This window comes from Aptenodytes patagonicus, chromosome 1 (assembly GCF_965638725.1).
Source record: "Aptenodytes patagonicus chromosome 1, bAptPat1.pri.cur, whole genome shotgun sequence".
Lineage (NCBI taxonomy): Eukaryota > Metazoa > Chordata > Aves > Sphenisciformes > Spheniscidae > Aptenodytes > Aptenodytes patagonicus.
In genome coordinates, this window is record NC_134949.1 from 5827643 (window position 1) to 5843308 (window position 15666).

General features: G+C 43.3%; 1 protein-coding gene across 11 annotated transcripts in view; it reads left to right on the top strand.

The window, feature by feature from the left end:
* The window catches only part of CELF2 (CUGBP Elav-like family member 2), a 572845-nt gene that overhangs the window by 315068 nt on the left and 242111 nt on the right, over positions 1-15666 (top strand). For 4 of the 11 annotated variants that reach the window (XM_076351209.1, XM_076351389.1, XM_076351291.1 and 1 more), the window contains exon 1: positions 8354-8588. The exons of the other annotated variants lie outside the window; for them this stretch is intronic. In XM_076351209.1, coding sequence (XP_076207324.1) covers positions 8515-8588 — 74 coding nt within the window. In that variant the 5' untranslated portion in view covers positions 8354-8514. Of the gene's footprint in view, positions 1-8353; positions 8589-15666 lie in introns of those variants that run through there. 11 annotated transcript variants of the gene reach the window in all.

Consider the following 15666-nt stretch of genomic DNA (forward strand, 5'->3'; position numbering starts at 1 on the left):
ATTTGCACTCGGTTTCTAGGTGGTTCGTGGAATTATATTATGCATTAAGCCCACATTACTGGATTAAGCTCTTATGAGTCGGTGCTCGTAGGAAAGTATCGTAGGTCTGTAAACCTGCCAGTGCACTGACAAGACTGACACAGTGTGGTTCACAACCTGCCCTGCAAAATGCAGCCAAGTAAAAGTGATCCTTCTATTTCAATTAAAACACACAAAATTGTGTTTGGGGGTGGGGAAGGGAGAGAATTACTTGCTCGTCTCTCCATGTAGCATACTAGGTGGGTGATGTGTTAGCCCGTGTCCCTTATTAGGGTAGAATAACCTAATTTTAAGTTAACTTTCTCTGATTCAAAGGAATAGGGATACCAATAAAATTGCTTAGGAAGTTTTAAATATGGCACTTACACGAAGATAATGCTTTCTGCCATTACATTAGAGAGGTTTTTTCTCGAGTCTTACGCTTTATTGCCTAAGCTTTTTCTCCACTAGTTTTGAAAGGCAATTTGCATGCTCACATATGCTATTAGACTTTTTCACCTTCCTCCGAATAATTCAGCAGTGGCTGCTGCTGGATGCTGGAGAGGCTGCAGCACTCTTGTTATTTAAGGCACAGCCTTCTGATGTCCCTTGCAAGGCTTCTGCAATAGAGGAGGGCAAACTTTTACCGGCGAGAGGGGTGGCATGGGGAACTGTTGCTTGTGCCCTTCGGTGTGCGAGGGGTAAATCCTGTCCTCGTTCTGGAGTTCCCATGGCAGCAAATCAGCAGGTCATCTTCAAGAGCAGCCTTTGAGGATGCCAGACAACAGTCTGTCACCGGGAGGAAGACAGAGCAGAGGGTTGGAGGGGGGGGAAAAAATTGGTAGAAAATCAGAGAGAGGATACGGGAATTTACTATCCCTTTTAGACAAATAGAGCAGTGAAAAGAAAAGCAAGGGCACCCGAACATAGATCATCTGGAAATTGAACCTTGCAAGTGTAGATAGCTGTGGATGATACGATAGCTGTGCTACGGAATGAATTTAAGATTCAGATCCTGCACCTGCTTTCCCTGGAAGCTGCAGGTCAGCATCTGAAGAATTGAGGCCCTCTAGAAAGGAAACGGTGAATTATCAGAAAACTTAAATTCTTAGAAGCTCGATTTTCAACTGTAACAGCCTCTTGGTTTCATTTTCCTTCTCTTCTGCCTAAAAATGATCTATTTTCGGCTAAACTGTGAGGAAGGAACTCACTCTAAAGCTTGAGAATTTGCCTGCATCATTTCAGCCCACATTTAATTTTAATGAGAGTTATATAACCCCCTTTAAAAATAACAAAACACTAACAGAACTGCATCGGCAACATCAGGTGTTCTGCAGTGCTGCTTCAATGAATCATATGGAGATTTGTCTGTGCACGGCTGATGAACATACATTTAACTCAGTTAACCCCCACCCCCAAATACAGCAATCCAAAGTGACCAAAATTTTTCCTAAAGAGTCATTCTCACAAAACGATGCCAAACTAGATGCCTGTCCTAGGAACCTCGTGGTTTCAGCATTTTCCCCTTACAAAATTGTGTTATCAGTGGGTTGTTTTTTTTTTTAAAGTTGCAGATGAATTATTGTGACTCTACTGAAGTGAAACACTCTATGTTAAAAACTATGTTGGGTTTAATGTTTTGCTTTAGAAAAGAAAGCCAATGTTCCTATTTGTTGTACTGAGCCCCAAATCTCTGGAATCGTTAAGAACAGCCCGTTTAACAGGCAGCTCTGGGAGTCATAAACATATGACTTCATCAATGTTCCTTTCAGAGGGAGAATTTGGGGGAAAAATTGAATCAGCGGTTTTGAGCCTGTTACACATCTTGGTTCGGATGCAGTCCTTGACTTTAGGAAGTCCCTCAAGCCTCTGGTTGCTGGAAGGTGGGAAGGATCACGATGCGCTTGCCTTACTCATGCTCTTTCTCTTTGCATCCGTTACAAGCCATTATCAGAGTCAGGGTCATGGACTAGATGGGCCTTTCGATCTGACCTATGTGGCAATTCTTATGCTGTCCATTTAGCGGGGTAAAAAACGCCAAACCAGGCACGGTGCAGTTTTCTGCATGTCTGAATGTCTTACAGTTACTGCAGGAGCCTTTTCTTTCCTTCCTTCATGTCTGAGGTTTAATGGATTCTGTCTGCGGGAAATAATGATGTCAAAGAAAGATAGTTACTTTACGTATTATCAGGGTGATTGTTTGTTATTTTGGGGACCGAGGTGTATGCTAGGCACTTCACAAACAAATGAAAACAAAGATCTGTGAAATTTCCTACCTTAAACATGTTACAATTTGAGCGTAAGGTGAGATCCAACCATTTGCAGTGAAAAAGAAAGAAAAACACATGGTAGAAGTGAATGAGAAGGGAAGACGGTGGCTAACGTTACGAAGATCCTGCAGTTAGTCAGAAGTGCAGGAGGTTAATTTAGATATTGGAACACCCCCCACAGATTTCTTTACTTTTTTTTTTTTTTTAAATAAGTCTACTTTTGGCTTCCTGTCTCTTTTCATGTCCCTTACCCAACCTCTTGCCTCGCTGATGCCACATTAGAACTTCACACTTGCCTTTGCCCATTGCTTTTGGAGTTGGAGCTGCCCTCCAGCATCGCCTCCTGATCCAGCCTTTTGCTGTGTTCAGCCCATCCTCACCATCGCTTCCCTGATCCTGCATCTGTCACAATAACCAGCCTCCCTACTAGGCCAAAATCTTCAGAAATCTCAAATCTGTATAAAATGAGGGAGGTTTTTGTGTCTCCTGGTAGCTGTTCCTGTGGGTTTGGATGGGGGGGAGGAGTTTTTTTGGTTATGGGGGGCTTTTTCCCCTGCCCTGTGAAGGCATAAGTGGGGCTCTTGCACACTGTGAGGATGGAGCAACAGAGACAAGAGCACCAGATGTGTGATTCCTCCTGTTCGAAGTCATACAAGATTATACTTTTTCATGTGTAGATAACATAATAGCTAAATCCACCAACAATATGAAGTTCCCTCTTCTGGGGTTGTTTGGAAAGGTGCTTTTTTGACCATAAATAATGCGCCTGCTGTCTAGTAGGAAATCAGGTCTACCCAGTGCATGCAATGCCTCACTTTCTCACCTGGTTGGGTAGTGGTTATTGATGGAATCAGTCAGCGGGTGAGAAGATAAGGTAGTCCTTAAAAAAAAGGGGGGAAAAAAAAAAAGAAAAAAGAGGAAAAAAGGAAAAACCAGTCAATGCCTGTTGTCAAGTTGAGATAGGACTGGGCTGACAAAAGCCTTGGCCTTGTGTCTGTATGCACAAGGCGCTACACAAAGGCAACGCCTACAGATCAGTAGTGATGCTCTTCAATAGGGCTGTAAATAAATAACAGGGCGGTAAGACTTGGACTTCCAAATATTTACTTGTTACTACTTTAGTATTTGCTAAACACAGTGCCGAGCGTGATGGATAGCCCAACTGGAGCAAATGGTACTGGGCAGCTCCTGCTCAGCACTAGCACTGTGCAGGATTGGACCTGAGGGTCATGACTGACTACCCCAAGTATTTGCATGCTATTAACAAAGTAGGGTGTTCCTCCAAATTAAAGGCCTTTCCTAAAAGCCCTCTGTCACATGTAGCGTCTGCCTTGTGCCATAAAATCTTGCCTAATTTTTTTCTGAAAGATTAAGTTATTACCCGCAAATGGAACAAAGGCCTTATACCCACAGTGGGATGAAATCACCTCTTCAGTGGTATAAAATAGGAAGGAAAAAAAAAAGAAGTAGTGAGTGGGAAGTTTTACTATAGCAACCAAGTTTACATAATATCAATGTGCTTCAAGTGAAAGCTCTAGAAATGCTTAATTTGAGGTACCTTTTCACAGGGCTAATTTTAAATGACGTTTATTTCTGAAAATTACTGATAAGCTACAATAGCCTACAGAAGGGGGGTGGACCCTCACAAGCAGCTAAGATTTGAATAGTTAAAAATCATTGATCAGCTTTAACCAATAATTTAATTTTCTTTTTAAAAGGGTCTCGGTTATATGGAATTCGTTTTATTTCTCAAATTATGATGAAGGGAAGACTGTTGTGTGTTTGGTTTCATAAATTAAAAAATCCTTACTAAAAGGTTAAAGCTTCATAATGCAAAACTTTATTCCAATGTTAGATCTAACTGGCAAAGGCGGATTTGTTACAAATAATCAGAATCTTCAGAAATGGTAAAATGGTGCAGAATTGGGTCTATTACTTTTTGCCACTCAAAGAAATGCACTACTTTTTGCTTTAACTGTTTACTATGCTTACACCATTCTTTAGCTCTGCCCAAATGCTTTGTGTAACTCATGCTTGTGTGCTTTTCTTTTCTTTTTTCTTTTTTTTTTTTCCCCTTTCTTGTCCCTCCAGAAGTCTGCTACTAAAAGTTAAGCTGATGGGCTTCTTCGCTCCCTTATAGGCAGGTAGGCTCACGTCCCGCCACACAAACCAAAATGCTCTATTTTCTGCGATTAGCCATGCTACTACTTCCAGACTCATGGGTTTGCCTGGGAGGTTATTTCTTTGTGAAAGATAGTGAACACCTCATTTGCATTCACTAGCGCTATCTGGACCAGATTTCTTTTTCCCCTCACATTAGTGGAAGATCCTGAGTGATTCCACTGAAGTCATTTGAGCCCACTCCAAATTTACACCGCCGCCGCTGAGCTCTGCTTCTGCCGCCTCTGTTAGAAACTTGCTTTGATGCCAGAGATAAGCTGAATCCTGAGCATGTTCATTGGCTTAGGGGGGAATAAAGCAGAGGATTTGAACTCTCTTCATACTGCCTTGCAGGCTTGGGAGAGAGTGAAGTAATTCGGAAACTTTCCCTTGAAGTGCTTCCAACAGTAGCATTTCCTTGGCCCAATACTGGGAGGCAAGTTGATTAAAAGAATGGCAATTAAGGAAAGGGTGAGGAGGGGGTCTGGAGAGGGGACGTGATGTGAGCTCCACGCTGGATTTGGCTGCGGGATCTGGAAGGGAAGGGGGTGTCTGCTCTCTTTGTCACTCGCTGAATGAAAGCCACGGGCAGTGATGTCAGAGTGAGCTCATATGCTCGACAGCAATCCACCGCTCAACCCCTGCCTTTCTCCAGCTGAAGTTTTTGAGGGATTTTTTGGTTTTGGGGTTTTTTTTTTTGTCTCTGAAGAGGTGTTCGGTTTTCAAAGGTTGAGTTGTTTGGAGAAATTGCATATAGCTCTGTGTTTGAAAAGCTGCTTGAACGGTGACTAACCTGCAAATGCGAGGTGGAATTGCTTCATCTGCCCCGCTCAGGCGGATGGAGAAACTGAGGCACAAAGAGTAAATGATGCGACTGTGGGGGCAAGCGAGGTCTGGGCCCCTGAAACGAGCGGAGAATGGATAGGAGGCAACATTTGTAGCTGGAATGGGAGTAAAGCCTGAGAACTGCTGATTCCAAATTCCAGGTTCCTTCCTCAAAACTGCCATATGCTCCACCAGCTGAAAAAGCTTAATGTCAGCGGGCAGCGATAGCGCAGCAATAATGCAGCTCCTCTAAGCCTGTGTTTACATCTATTGTCTGATTTATGCTGCAAAAATTAATGCAGCTTCATTTGCCATTCCCCCTCACCATTTCCCTCTGTACTATAGTAATGGACCAAAGCTTCCATTTTTTCCTTCATTTTTAATAAAAGTTGCTATTTTGCGCACATGTGCCGGTCAAGAAACTGGTATTAACATTACAAATAACAGAGCTGAGCCTGTAACAGTGTGAAATATTCAGGGTTTTTTTTTTTGGTTTTGTTTTTTACCACTTACACTCTGCGTTGGAGAGTTAATTCATACACAGACACTACATAATTTATGTTTGAGAACCAAATTATTCGAATGCAGTTTTTCCCAATAAGCTCTCCTTGAGTCATATCTCGGTATCTTTCGTAGAGAGGGTTTCTTTTTGTATTTGACCCTGTTCCTGCCTCTAACTTTTAAATGGCAAAAGCAAATGTTCTTTGAAATGTGTGTTACACTGTAGTTGTTAAATAAAGCAATAACCTATGCACTTGTAATGCTTTCTCTATGACCTACTTACATACTACTTCACCCTCCTTATAGTATGATTAAAAGCTGCTTTGAATCCACTATTCCCTCAAGGGATTTGAGGCTAGAATTTAACAAACTGCTGAGAAGGCTTAAGTCAGTAAGAGGGCTTCCCTACAGCTTCTTCCAGCTAATTCACGTGTAATTAAAAGGAAAATAAATATTTCAAAAGAACATACGTTTTAATGAAGCATTTTTAAGCACTTACACCTTGTGAAATGGGGCAAATTTATAAAGATCTCACTATTCCGTATGCAGATTTTAAGCAATATTATTTGTGATTCTCTCCTCCTCCCCCCTTTGCATCCTGTGCAAAGCGTGGATTTACTTTCCAGTAAGCAGCAGTGGGACTGTGGACCTTAAAAGCGGCAGGCTGGTGAGACTGAAGTCCCTTAGATATAGCATGTACCAAAAAAAATGATGATGAAGAGGTACAGATCCATCCACACAGGGTGAAGTGGGGGTGGAGACTTCTTAAAAGAATATCTTCATCCTCACTGAGCTGCCTGTATTTCTTCTGAGCTAAAACCTGCCCCTTCTGCAGTGGCAAGATTTTGAAATTGAAAGTTAATCCAACTCTGCTCTGGGCTGGATTAACCACCATGGAGGCCTCAGATCAAAACCCAGGTGGCTGCATCCAGCTGGAGAAAGTTGTTCTGGTTTCTCCTTTTATTTCGACTTTGCACTTTTTTTTTTTACCCGCTGTGTAGTCCTACACTGCGGTGGATGGGTGGCGTAGAGGAATTGCCATTAATGTAGTGAAGAGGAGCCATAGCTTTGCTTTGTGCATTTCTATGTAGATGTTTAGGTGCCATGGTGATGAGGACAGTATGCGAACATATAGAACAGAGCAGATTAATATCACTATAGTTGTCTGTTCAGGATTGCAGCTGTCCTACGGGGATTACGCTGAGGGCCAAGTGAACCTTTTCTTTCTTTAGACTTGCAAAGTAGGCAAAAACTTTAGCAGCCTGAGGGGTTTTTCTTCCCTTTAACTGTTTAAAATGGAAAAGTCTCTTAGTGCAATAAACCAGACTCTGAAAATTAGCCTGGTGTGTATTTTAATTATCAAACCGACATTGGTCAAAATTTAAATAAAACTTGGCCTGACTGATAGCATATTTATTTATTGGTCAATTTAATTTTATTTTAGAACTCTCTTTGAAAAGTTTAAGCGTGGTAGTTTTTACTTGGCATTTGTTAGTTTTTTCCAGTGTTGATTATCCAGAACAAATCAAATTATAAAACCTGGAGAGAGATTCAGAAGGAGAAGCACACTCAATGCAGAGAAACGTTTTGTCTGTCTAGACTGCTCAGATCATCCAGTAATCTTCGTAAATATGTTAATATTCTTTTGCCTGGAGCTGCTTTGTGTTGAAGCAAGTAGGTTTTGGAGATGCAAAGGAAAATTTATACAGATTTTCAGGGGGCGGTAGCGTGGGGGGGGGTGGCTCCAGCTATTTGTATGTGTGGAATTTTGTGTGCGTCTTGGTGGTGCCGCTTCTGTCTGCTGGCTGTGGCCAACTCCGAGCGCAGCGGGGTTGGGAACGGGCTTTTGGCAGGTTACAGACGTGAGGAAGGATTTGCCGTCGTTACTTATTTAAATCCCTATTTCTGATCGGTGAGGACAGAGTTACTACTGGTCTCTCGCGAGCCCGTAACATCACTTTGAGCGTTTAATGGGCGCCGAGGTCTGAATGGCAGGAATTTGAGTAGAGAGAGCCTGTCCTGAGCAACCTGCCTAAACGTTCCCAGTGCTCCCAGTTCGGCAGCGGCGACTGCGCCTTCCCGCCGTACTGGGGAGGACGGGGTCTGTGCAAACCACACGCGTGCGCTGGTAGAAATCGAAGCAGCGGGTTTCCCGCCGGTGCCCGGCTGCTGACTCCGCGGGGGCAAGGCTCTCCCCTTATAACGCGGTGGGTGCACACCCGAAACGTGAGCCTGGGGCAGGGGGGAGCGCTGCTGAGGCAGCCGGGCGGGCGCTGGGGCTCGGGTGGCTCTTCCCTCCCTCTCTCCCTCCCTCCCGCGCCGCCGCCCTCAAAGTTCGGCCGGGCGCTGCCCGCGGGCGAGGCGGAGCCCCAACCCCCCGCCGCGGGGAGCCCCGGGCGGCGCGTCCCCCACCCCCGGTGGCGGTGCTAGGCCTCTCCCCGGGGCGGCGGGCCCCGCCGGGGGCGCAGGGGTTAACGGGGAGCCGCAGCGGGGAGATGGCTCCGCCTCCCCGCTCAGCACCTGGCGCTCCACCGACAGTTGCCTCAGCAGTCGATTTCGGAGGGGATTGGCGGAAAAAACCAAGAGGGGGAGAGAAATGTGACAACTGCCGGGGCTGGCGGCTGCCGCGGGGAGGCCTCCGCACCTGTGCCTGCCTCTCCGCCGCCCGGCGCAGTTGTGGGATCCGCCGAGCCCCGCCGCATCCTCCCTCCAGACCGCCGCGGCGCCCCCGGAGCCCAGCATGACTTCTTCGTTCAAGCTGGATTTCCTTCCGGAGATGATGGTCGACGGCCGCTTGCTGGTCTCTGACAGAATGTAAGTGGCGGCGGGGCTGCCGCCGGGTATAACCCCCCTCGACTCCGGGTACCCCCCGCCGCCGGGCGCGGGTCTTCGGCCGGGTCCCTCCCGCACCGTCCGCCCCTCCGCGGGAGGAGAAGGGGGTCCTCCCCCCTCCTTTTTTTTTTTTTTTTTTTTTCTTCTTCCCCCCACCCCGTTCCCAAGTCACTCGGTGGTCTCCGTGTTGTCCCCCCACCCTCCCGAAAGGGCGGCAGCTGGGTGTTCGGTATTCCGGCAGGTCGGTGAAGGCGGGCGAGGGGCGGCAGGGTAAGTGGTGGTGGTGTGGGGGGGTGTTATGTGCTGCTGATGCAACGTGGAGAAACGCGCAGCGGCCGCGCATAACTGCGTGCGCTCTCCTGCGCGTCCAGCGGGAATTCCTCCACAGACACTTCTCCCCTGCACCCAGCCCGGACCCAGCCGTGCTACCTCAGCCTTTCCCCGGCAGAATGAAAATCCCCCTTGGAAAAGCTTCAGCAGTTTAAAAATTCAAACGAAATGCTGAGCATCCGCTGGGAGTAAGACCAGGCAGAAAGCAGGATTTTTCTTTTTTTTTTTTTTTTTTTATCCTGTTCCCGACAGCTGCCTGGTGTGGAGAGTGTTAATTGGGGTGAGGATGATTGTTTTACACGCAGTTGAACTGGGGATAAGATTTATCGGAAGGCACTGAATGCTGGAATTTCAGAAAAAGAACTATTCCCCTAGCCCATCTCTGCTCCATTAATCTCAATCTGAAAGTTTCTATTATCATCCTCTTGGGCATTGCCAATTGACAGGGATTTTCAGGTAACCTAAGCCTTATATGAAAAAATAAAAGCTAGAAACGAGGAAATAGTCACTTGCTGAAAGATACAAAGGCTGAGGACTGTGCTGCATTTTTACAGTATCCAAAATGTCTTTTATTTTGTTGCTTTTTCTTCTTTCATCAGGATGACAAATGTGGTTTGAGTTACATTAGAATGAAGCGAGAGGCTTTGGCATTGACTCTGTACCAGAGCTATTCCGGTTGAGGCAGCGCTTAAGTTACAAGTGTAAATAAACCTGTGTGTGCAGCGGAGACTGTCACCTGCGATTTACACAAATCGGGTCGCATACTGTGCCCCCATCTAAGACTATTCAGACTTTTATTACCTTCTTTACTGGCAACCAAACTTTCTTCTAAGGTGGAGTGCTTTTGCTTGCACCAGCAATGTTCTGCATGGAGATATTCAGTAGTGGCCAGTTGTTCAGGCAGCTGACATTTCGTAAGTGTGTGGGAGAGGGGAATGAGGCAAGGGGAGAACCTACTTGGTGCGGATGACTTACACTGTTTTTACAGTCCCTGAAGGACAGCAAAGCGTTTGTGTAAACGCTGCCCGTTGTCTCTGTTTCCTGATCTTAAACTCAAATGAGTTCTCTCCTGTGTTTTGTTTTTCCCTTTGTAAGATCCCTGGTTTTATTGGCATCAGTCAGTTTTGGAAAAGGTGCTGTCTTTCTCGCTTTTTGCATAAAAATTGCATAGGTTTGACTATTAGGGTACAAAGTTGCAGCTGAACATTCGTATTGCTTGCTTTGCAGCCCTCTGTAGGGACTTGCCACAGCCGAGCTTTCCCTTGTTTTCATCGTCTCAGCTTTGATTAGGCTTTTCTATCTGCTGTCCTTCCAGGCAGTCAGAAAAGATACTGCTAACAAACATCTCCAAGCTCAAAGGCACTATTAACTGCGGCTGATGATGCCCTGTTGTCACTTAGGCTTATATAACTTTATCTCCAACTTGCCCCTCAAGGGGGGAGTACCATGTCAAACTCTTCCTTCTGCATTGCTATCTCTATACTCCTCTTCTCTGGGAAGCTTCCATAATATATTTTAACGCGGCTTGAAACACAGCCAGTGTTCATCAGACGCAGATTTTAATGTGTGTCCAAAGAAACAAAAATTACTTTAGAGATATGTCAGCTTCTAAGTGCATCTCTAAATGCAGAAGTTTAATAATGAAATTGTTAAACACACATCCTTGTGTGTTTGGTGCTGGTTCCTCATATATTTAGAGGGGGAGGGGGGGTACTCTGTAATCTCTTGAAGAAAAAAAACCTTCCCTCCTGCATCGTCAGTGGTAGTGTTGTGATGTGCTTCCTTGTGTTAACCAAGCTTTGCTTTGCTGCGGAACTAAGTAATTGTGAAGATGTATGATTTCAAGGGATCATGTGTCATGCCTGCAAATTAATATCGAGGCTAAATTGCTATTAACTAAGGGAGCTTCTATTCCTAAAAAAAAAACACCAAACCTTTAAATGCTGTCTGTGGAAGCTTTGCTACGCTGCCTTTCTAAAACTCTCTAATTCACTATTTAAAACATCTTTATTCTGTCCTTCTAGCCAAGTGGTGACATACATTTATTTGCAAGTCCCCAACTCTCTGGACTAATCAGTGGTGACGAGAATGCAGTTTGATTATGCGTAAGGGGTCACGGGCACGTATGCACCTTACCCTTTAGCTGGCCCACCCCAGACATGCAGCGAGACGCCAGCAGCGTTCAGCGGGGTGGCACAGTGCATCGCAGAACATGCTCCAAGTTACAGTGCTGCACAAAACTTTTAACCTTGCCATCTGGTCTAGCCATTGAGTATCGCTTAGTTCAGTCTTTAGCAGAAAGGAATTTCCTCTTTTAGAGTGAGGCAATTAGCAAGATGTATGTAAAACTCTTCTCTTTCACACTGAAAATTTGCAGAACTAGATTTTTTTTTTTAATTTTTTATGCCGGTGGCGTATCAGATGTTTTAGGAAATCGGCACCGTAAAGTATCACTTACACTTCCCGTTGCTTACACATTTAAAAGTTCTTTGTAAAAGGAATTCTTTTCAGTACCATCCATTTTTTTTCAACAAGCAAGAGAGAAGGAGAATTTTCAAGGAATAATTTTCAGTGCATACCTATTGTGAAAGTTAACTGCCAGCTTGATAATTGTCAAAGTTAAAACACTCTTACCTCTGTGAGACTGTTAATTGCTCTTAGACGTTGCTTCCTTCCAAATTTTGCTGCTGTTATTATCTAGCTAAATACAAGGAAAACAGAACATCAGAGACTTTGAGCATGACTATTTAGTATATTTAAACTGTATGTGTGGCATCAGTGTACCTGGTTAGTAATTAAATAGCAATTTTACTAATAAAAATTCATTAATGAAATGGCATTGGAAAATAGACCTTCTAGGATATGAAGCATGAAGATGTATGAACTTCTGTTCTTGAGGGCAGATGGCAAGTTGGATGCTCTAGCCATCGTAAATGCATGCAAAGGGACCGCTTGGTTAGTGCTCTAGTTAAAGGATCAGAAATTGTTTGACTGGTGTTATTCATAGCCTGTGTGTCTTAACTGTGTGGGAGAAGCAATTTTGAAGAAAAGATATAGGTAGAAAAGTGTGTGTGTATATTTGGGCAGGGTAGGAGAGGGTTAATGTTTACTAAGTGCGGTTATAAAATGTGAATTCAATGTCACTTGCTTAGTAATTTCACTGACTTACATGTACATGCCAACTGGATGGTGGTAAGGTGGTTGCTTTGAGGATTAAATACTCATGGTAGTAACCCCCCACGTTGATTTCTGCAATACCACTGAAGGTTTTCTGTTCCATGATACACATTCCACTGCCTGGGATTACCTTTAACGTAAACGAGTAATAGTGTTTGTTATTACCGAGACAAACTCAAATTTGACTTTAATTTTTGATAGCTGGGTATAATGTCAATAAAATACATGATGCTTAAAGCAGTCCACATGCGACTGCATGGGTTCCATGGCAATTATGCGTAAAAGTATTTAGTCTTTGAATTCCCGCCTCTCTTTATCCAAGATGAGTCAAAATCAGACACATATGCAATATGCTGGTTAAAAAGGCAGTGAAGATCAATTTTCAATACTTTTTGTTTGTTTGTATTTATTGTTTAATAAATAAGGGATGTCATCATTCGCAGGCATTCTTGCACTGTAAAAACCCAAAACTTCCCTTTCTGCACTAAACCTGCAAAACAGGACTCTTTCCAGCACAAACTGGAGGTAATAGAATAAACTTTTTTTTTTTAAACTTCATCGCAGGGAAAACTCAGCATGCTGTCAAAAATAATTTTTCAACTATCTGGTGGGGTTTTTTTATATGTAGAATATCAAACCATTGATTGCTAACTGAAAATGGATAGCTGAGTATCAGCTGTTTTTTAAGGTCATAGCCTCATCCTTATAGTGGCATTTTATTCTAACTTTGATTTAGTAATAGCTTTAGTTTAAGTATTATGACTTGTTACTTAAATGACTTGCATGACAGATCCCTTGGGCTGCTATGGAAGGCAAGCAAAGCAAAAGAAGAAGAAAATTCTTGACTGTTGACAAAGAGCTTCGGAAAGGAAAATAAATCTTTGGATGTCGATTAAGTAATTATGATTTCATGATGTCCTTCTCCCCATCATCTTTTCTAGTAGCTGCCTAGAACCCCATTCAGAATTTAACCTACGATAACTCTCAGCACATTAATATTTAAATATATCTTCCACTTCCTATGATGTGATCTCACAAGTTCTGAAGCCTCCCCCACATGTATTCATCATCCAAATTAATCATCAGTTATGATTGCTTTAAAAACTTTGATAACTCTAAATATTTCATTGGCATTTTAGGATGTTTGATATCTTATGAGCATTTGGACTATTCAAATTTCATAATTAATTCATAGATTAATATAAAAATATTTGACCCAACTGATATAAGGGAAAGGTGTACAAAATCTTTTTGTTTTTAAAAGCTCCTGTAACGCAAGGAATACACTTTGGCAAGACAACACTCTAGTGAAAAATCATTGTCTTATAGTTTAAGCATATAAAAACCTCTTTCCTTCTAAAGCAGAGAGGTGATTTTTCTTTTTTTCCTTCATTTCTACAAACTGTGTTTTCTATAGCGGATTATTTCTTGTGTGTTCATATAATTGCAAAGTATATTGCATCTCCTGACATGGTTTCCTTTGATTAAAACAAACTGGTGGCAGGGCAAAGTTAACCGGAGGCTAATGTCACAAAATAGAGAATACACGTAGAGAGCGAGGCTAAGCTTTCTTTAGCGAAGAAGTGGGAAAACAGGAAAAAACCTTCATGGGGCAAGAAAAATGCAGGAACAAGAATGCCTGTTTGGAAAATAAAAACTAATTAGAGCAATAAAAGTAATGTTCTCAAGTAATTGTGAAATAATTATTCCCCTTTAGAATCATCATACTTTAATTGCTTTCCCCCACATTCCTGCGTTCTGCATGCCTATGGAAAGGAAGAGAAGCGCTTGTGTTCCCTCCAGGATTTCATTTTTCATTTGCAGTAAGCTGCTGGCTTTCTCGTAAAGGTTTTCAGAAATATGCCGCCTTAAACGCTGTTGTGTTCTTCCATATGGTGTTAAATAGAAAAGGTGAATGGCAGATGCTGAAGCTATAAATTCTCTCCTGTTGTCCAGATAAAGCACCTTGAGATTTAGTTGTGCTGTTTATCCATCCTCTGTATCACAGATTTATAATCAATGTCTCATTTTCACTGAGACTGTGTTACGTAAATAGGGGACACTTCAGCAGTGTATTCTCTTTGCTCACAGCTTGATCCGTGAAAAATCAGCTCACAATAGTTTAAAATTATAATATTAATAAAGAGGAGATCATCTGGCCTTCAAAATGACATCTGAAAGCAGCTTCTGTTTTGTGTTAAATCTTAATTACTGTATTTAAATGAATGCCTAAATGAGCCAATTCACAAAGGAGTTGCCTACTGTACCAATAGTGCCTGTTCGGTGATTTTATTTTGTTTTGCTGTAGGTTTACACAAATATAAAAACCAGTTTCTACTGAAGAGAACATCTATGTTCTCTTGCCTCTTACAACTCAGCTGAAGAAGACTGACTATCTTGAGTCTAGTCTCTGCCCTGGGACAGCTTTTCCCTTGCCTGGCTGCCCTTGCCTATCAAATGGTGGCAATACTTGAAGCCAAGTTTAAAGGCAATGCTCCAAAAGAAACATTGGCGCAAGAGCGGCAGGAAGGACTCCGCGTCGGCCTCCTGAGTGTTATTTTGTGACTTTACCCATCCCTTACTACCAGGGGCAGTATATTGTCACACCTGAGAGAAAGAGCTTGTGGCTTAGGACCAGGGAGAGACTTACACCGTGCCTGTAAATGCACCAGCCCCGCTGCCTTCGGTTAGGCTGGAAGGGATGCGATTGTGTCCAGCTGTGCCCAGGGTAGTCTGGAAGGAGGCAGTCGTGTCCAGCTGTGCCCAGCTCACCCCCCTGCCTGCAGCCACCTGGGATGCACTCATCCTCTGCAAGGGAATATGTAGGAAATTCATGTCCTTTCTTGCCCTGTCAGCCTATATGAGTTGAGCCACTTCAGGTTTGCCAGGAAGACAACAGCAACCTGAGTATTTTGTTTTATGATTTTCATGTCCCTGTTAATTTCTTAAATTGTTCTGTGGATCTTACTCTGGGGTTTTAAAGTTTATGACCACAGTTATTTCGGAGATGCAGCCATTGGTCTTTCATGAAAATGGCATTAGTGATCTACTGATTTTTTTTTTTAATTATTATTATTTTTTTCCCATTTTCTGTGCAGGTTAGCATCATAAAGCAAATACAGTCCTGACAGAAAGGCCTAACGCTGACTGTCTCCCAGCAGTGGTGGTAATTCACTGCAATGCTAACTTACAACTTTTTCAGTTTCTTTCCGTTCAAATGTACTGGCCCCTAGACAACAGTGGAGTTGTTGTGTGGGTAAGGGATAGATGTCCAGGTACACACACCCTTTAGCTGGTGTGTGTACCTGGACATCTCCATGATGGGAGGACAGGCAGTTCCTTTTGAACCAACTACAGCCCTTTCTGTCCCAGACTGTACTGTGCTTTTGCTTGTGCTCTGTTCCTACATCATATATCCTTTGAAGCAGTTCCAGTCAGATTGCAAGTCACAGCTGACGAGCTATCTTTTGTTTCATAACCCTGAAAAATAATGAAGATCCTTCATCCTCTTAATCCAAAGGCATGATATGACGCTGTCTTCTTGTTTAATATA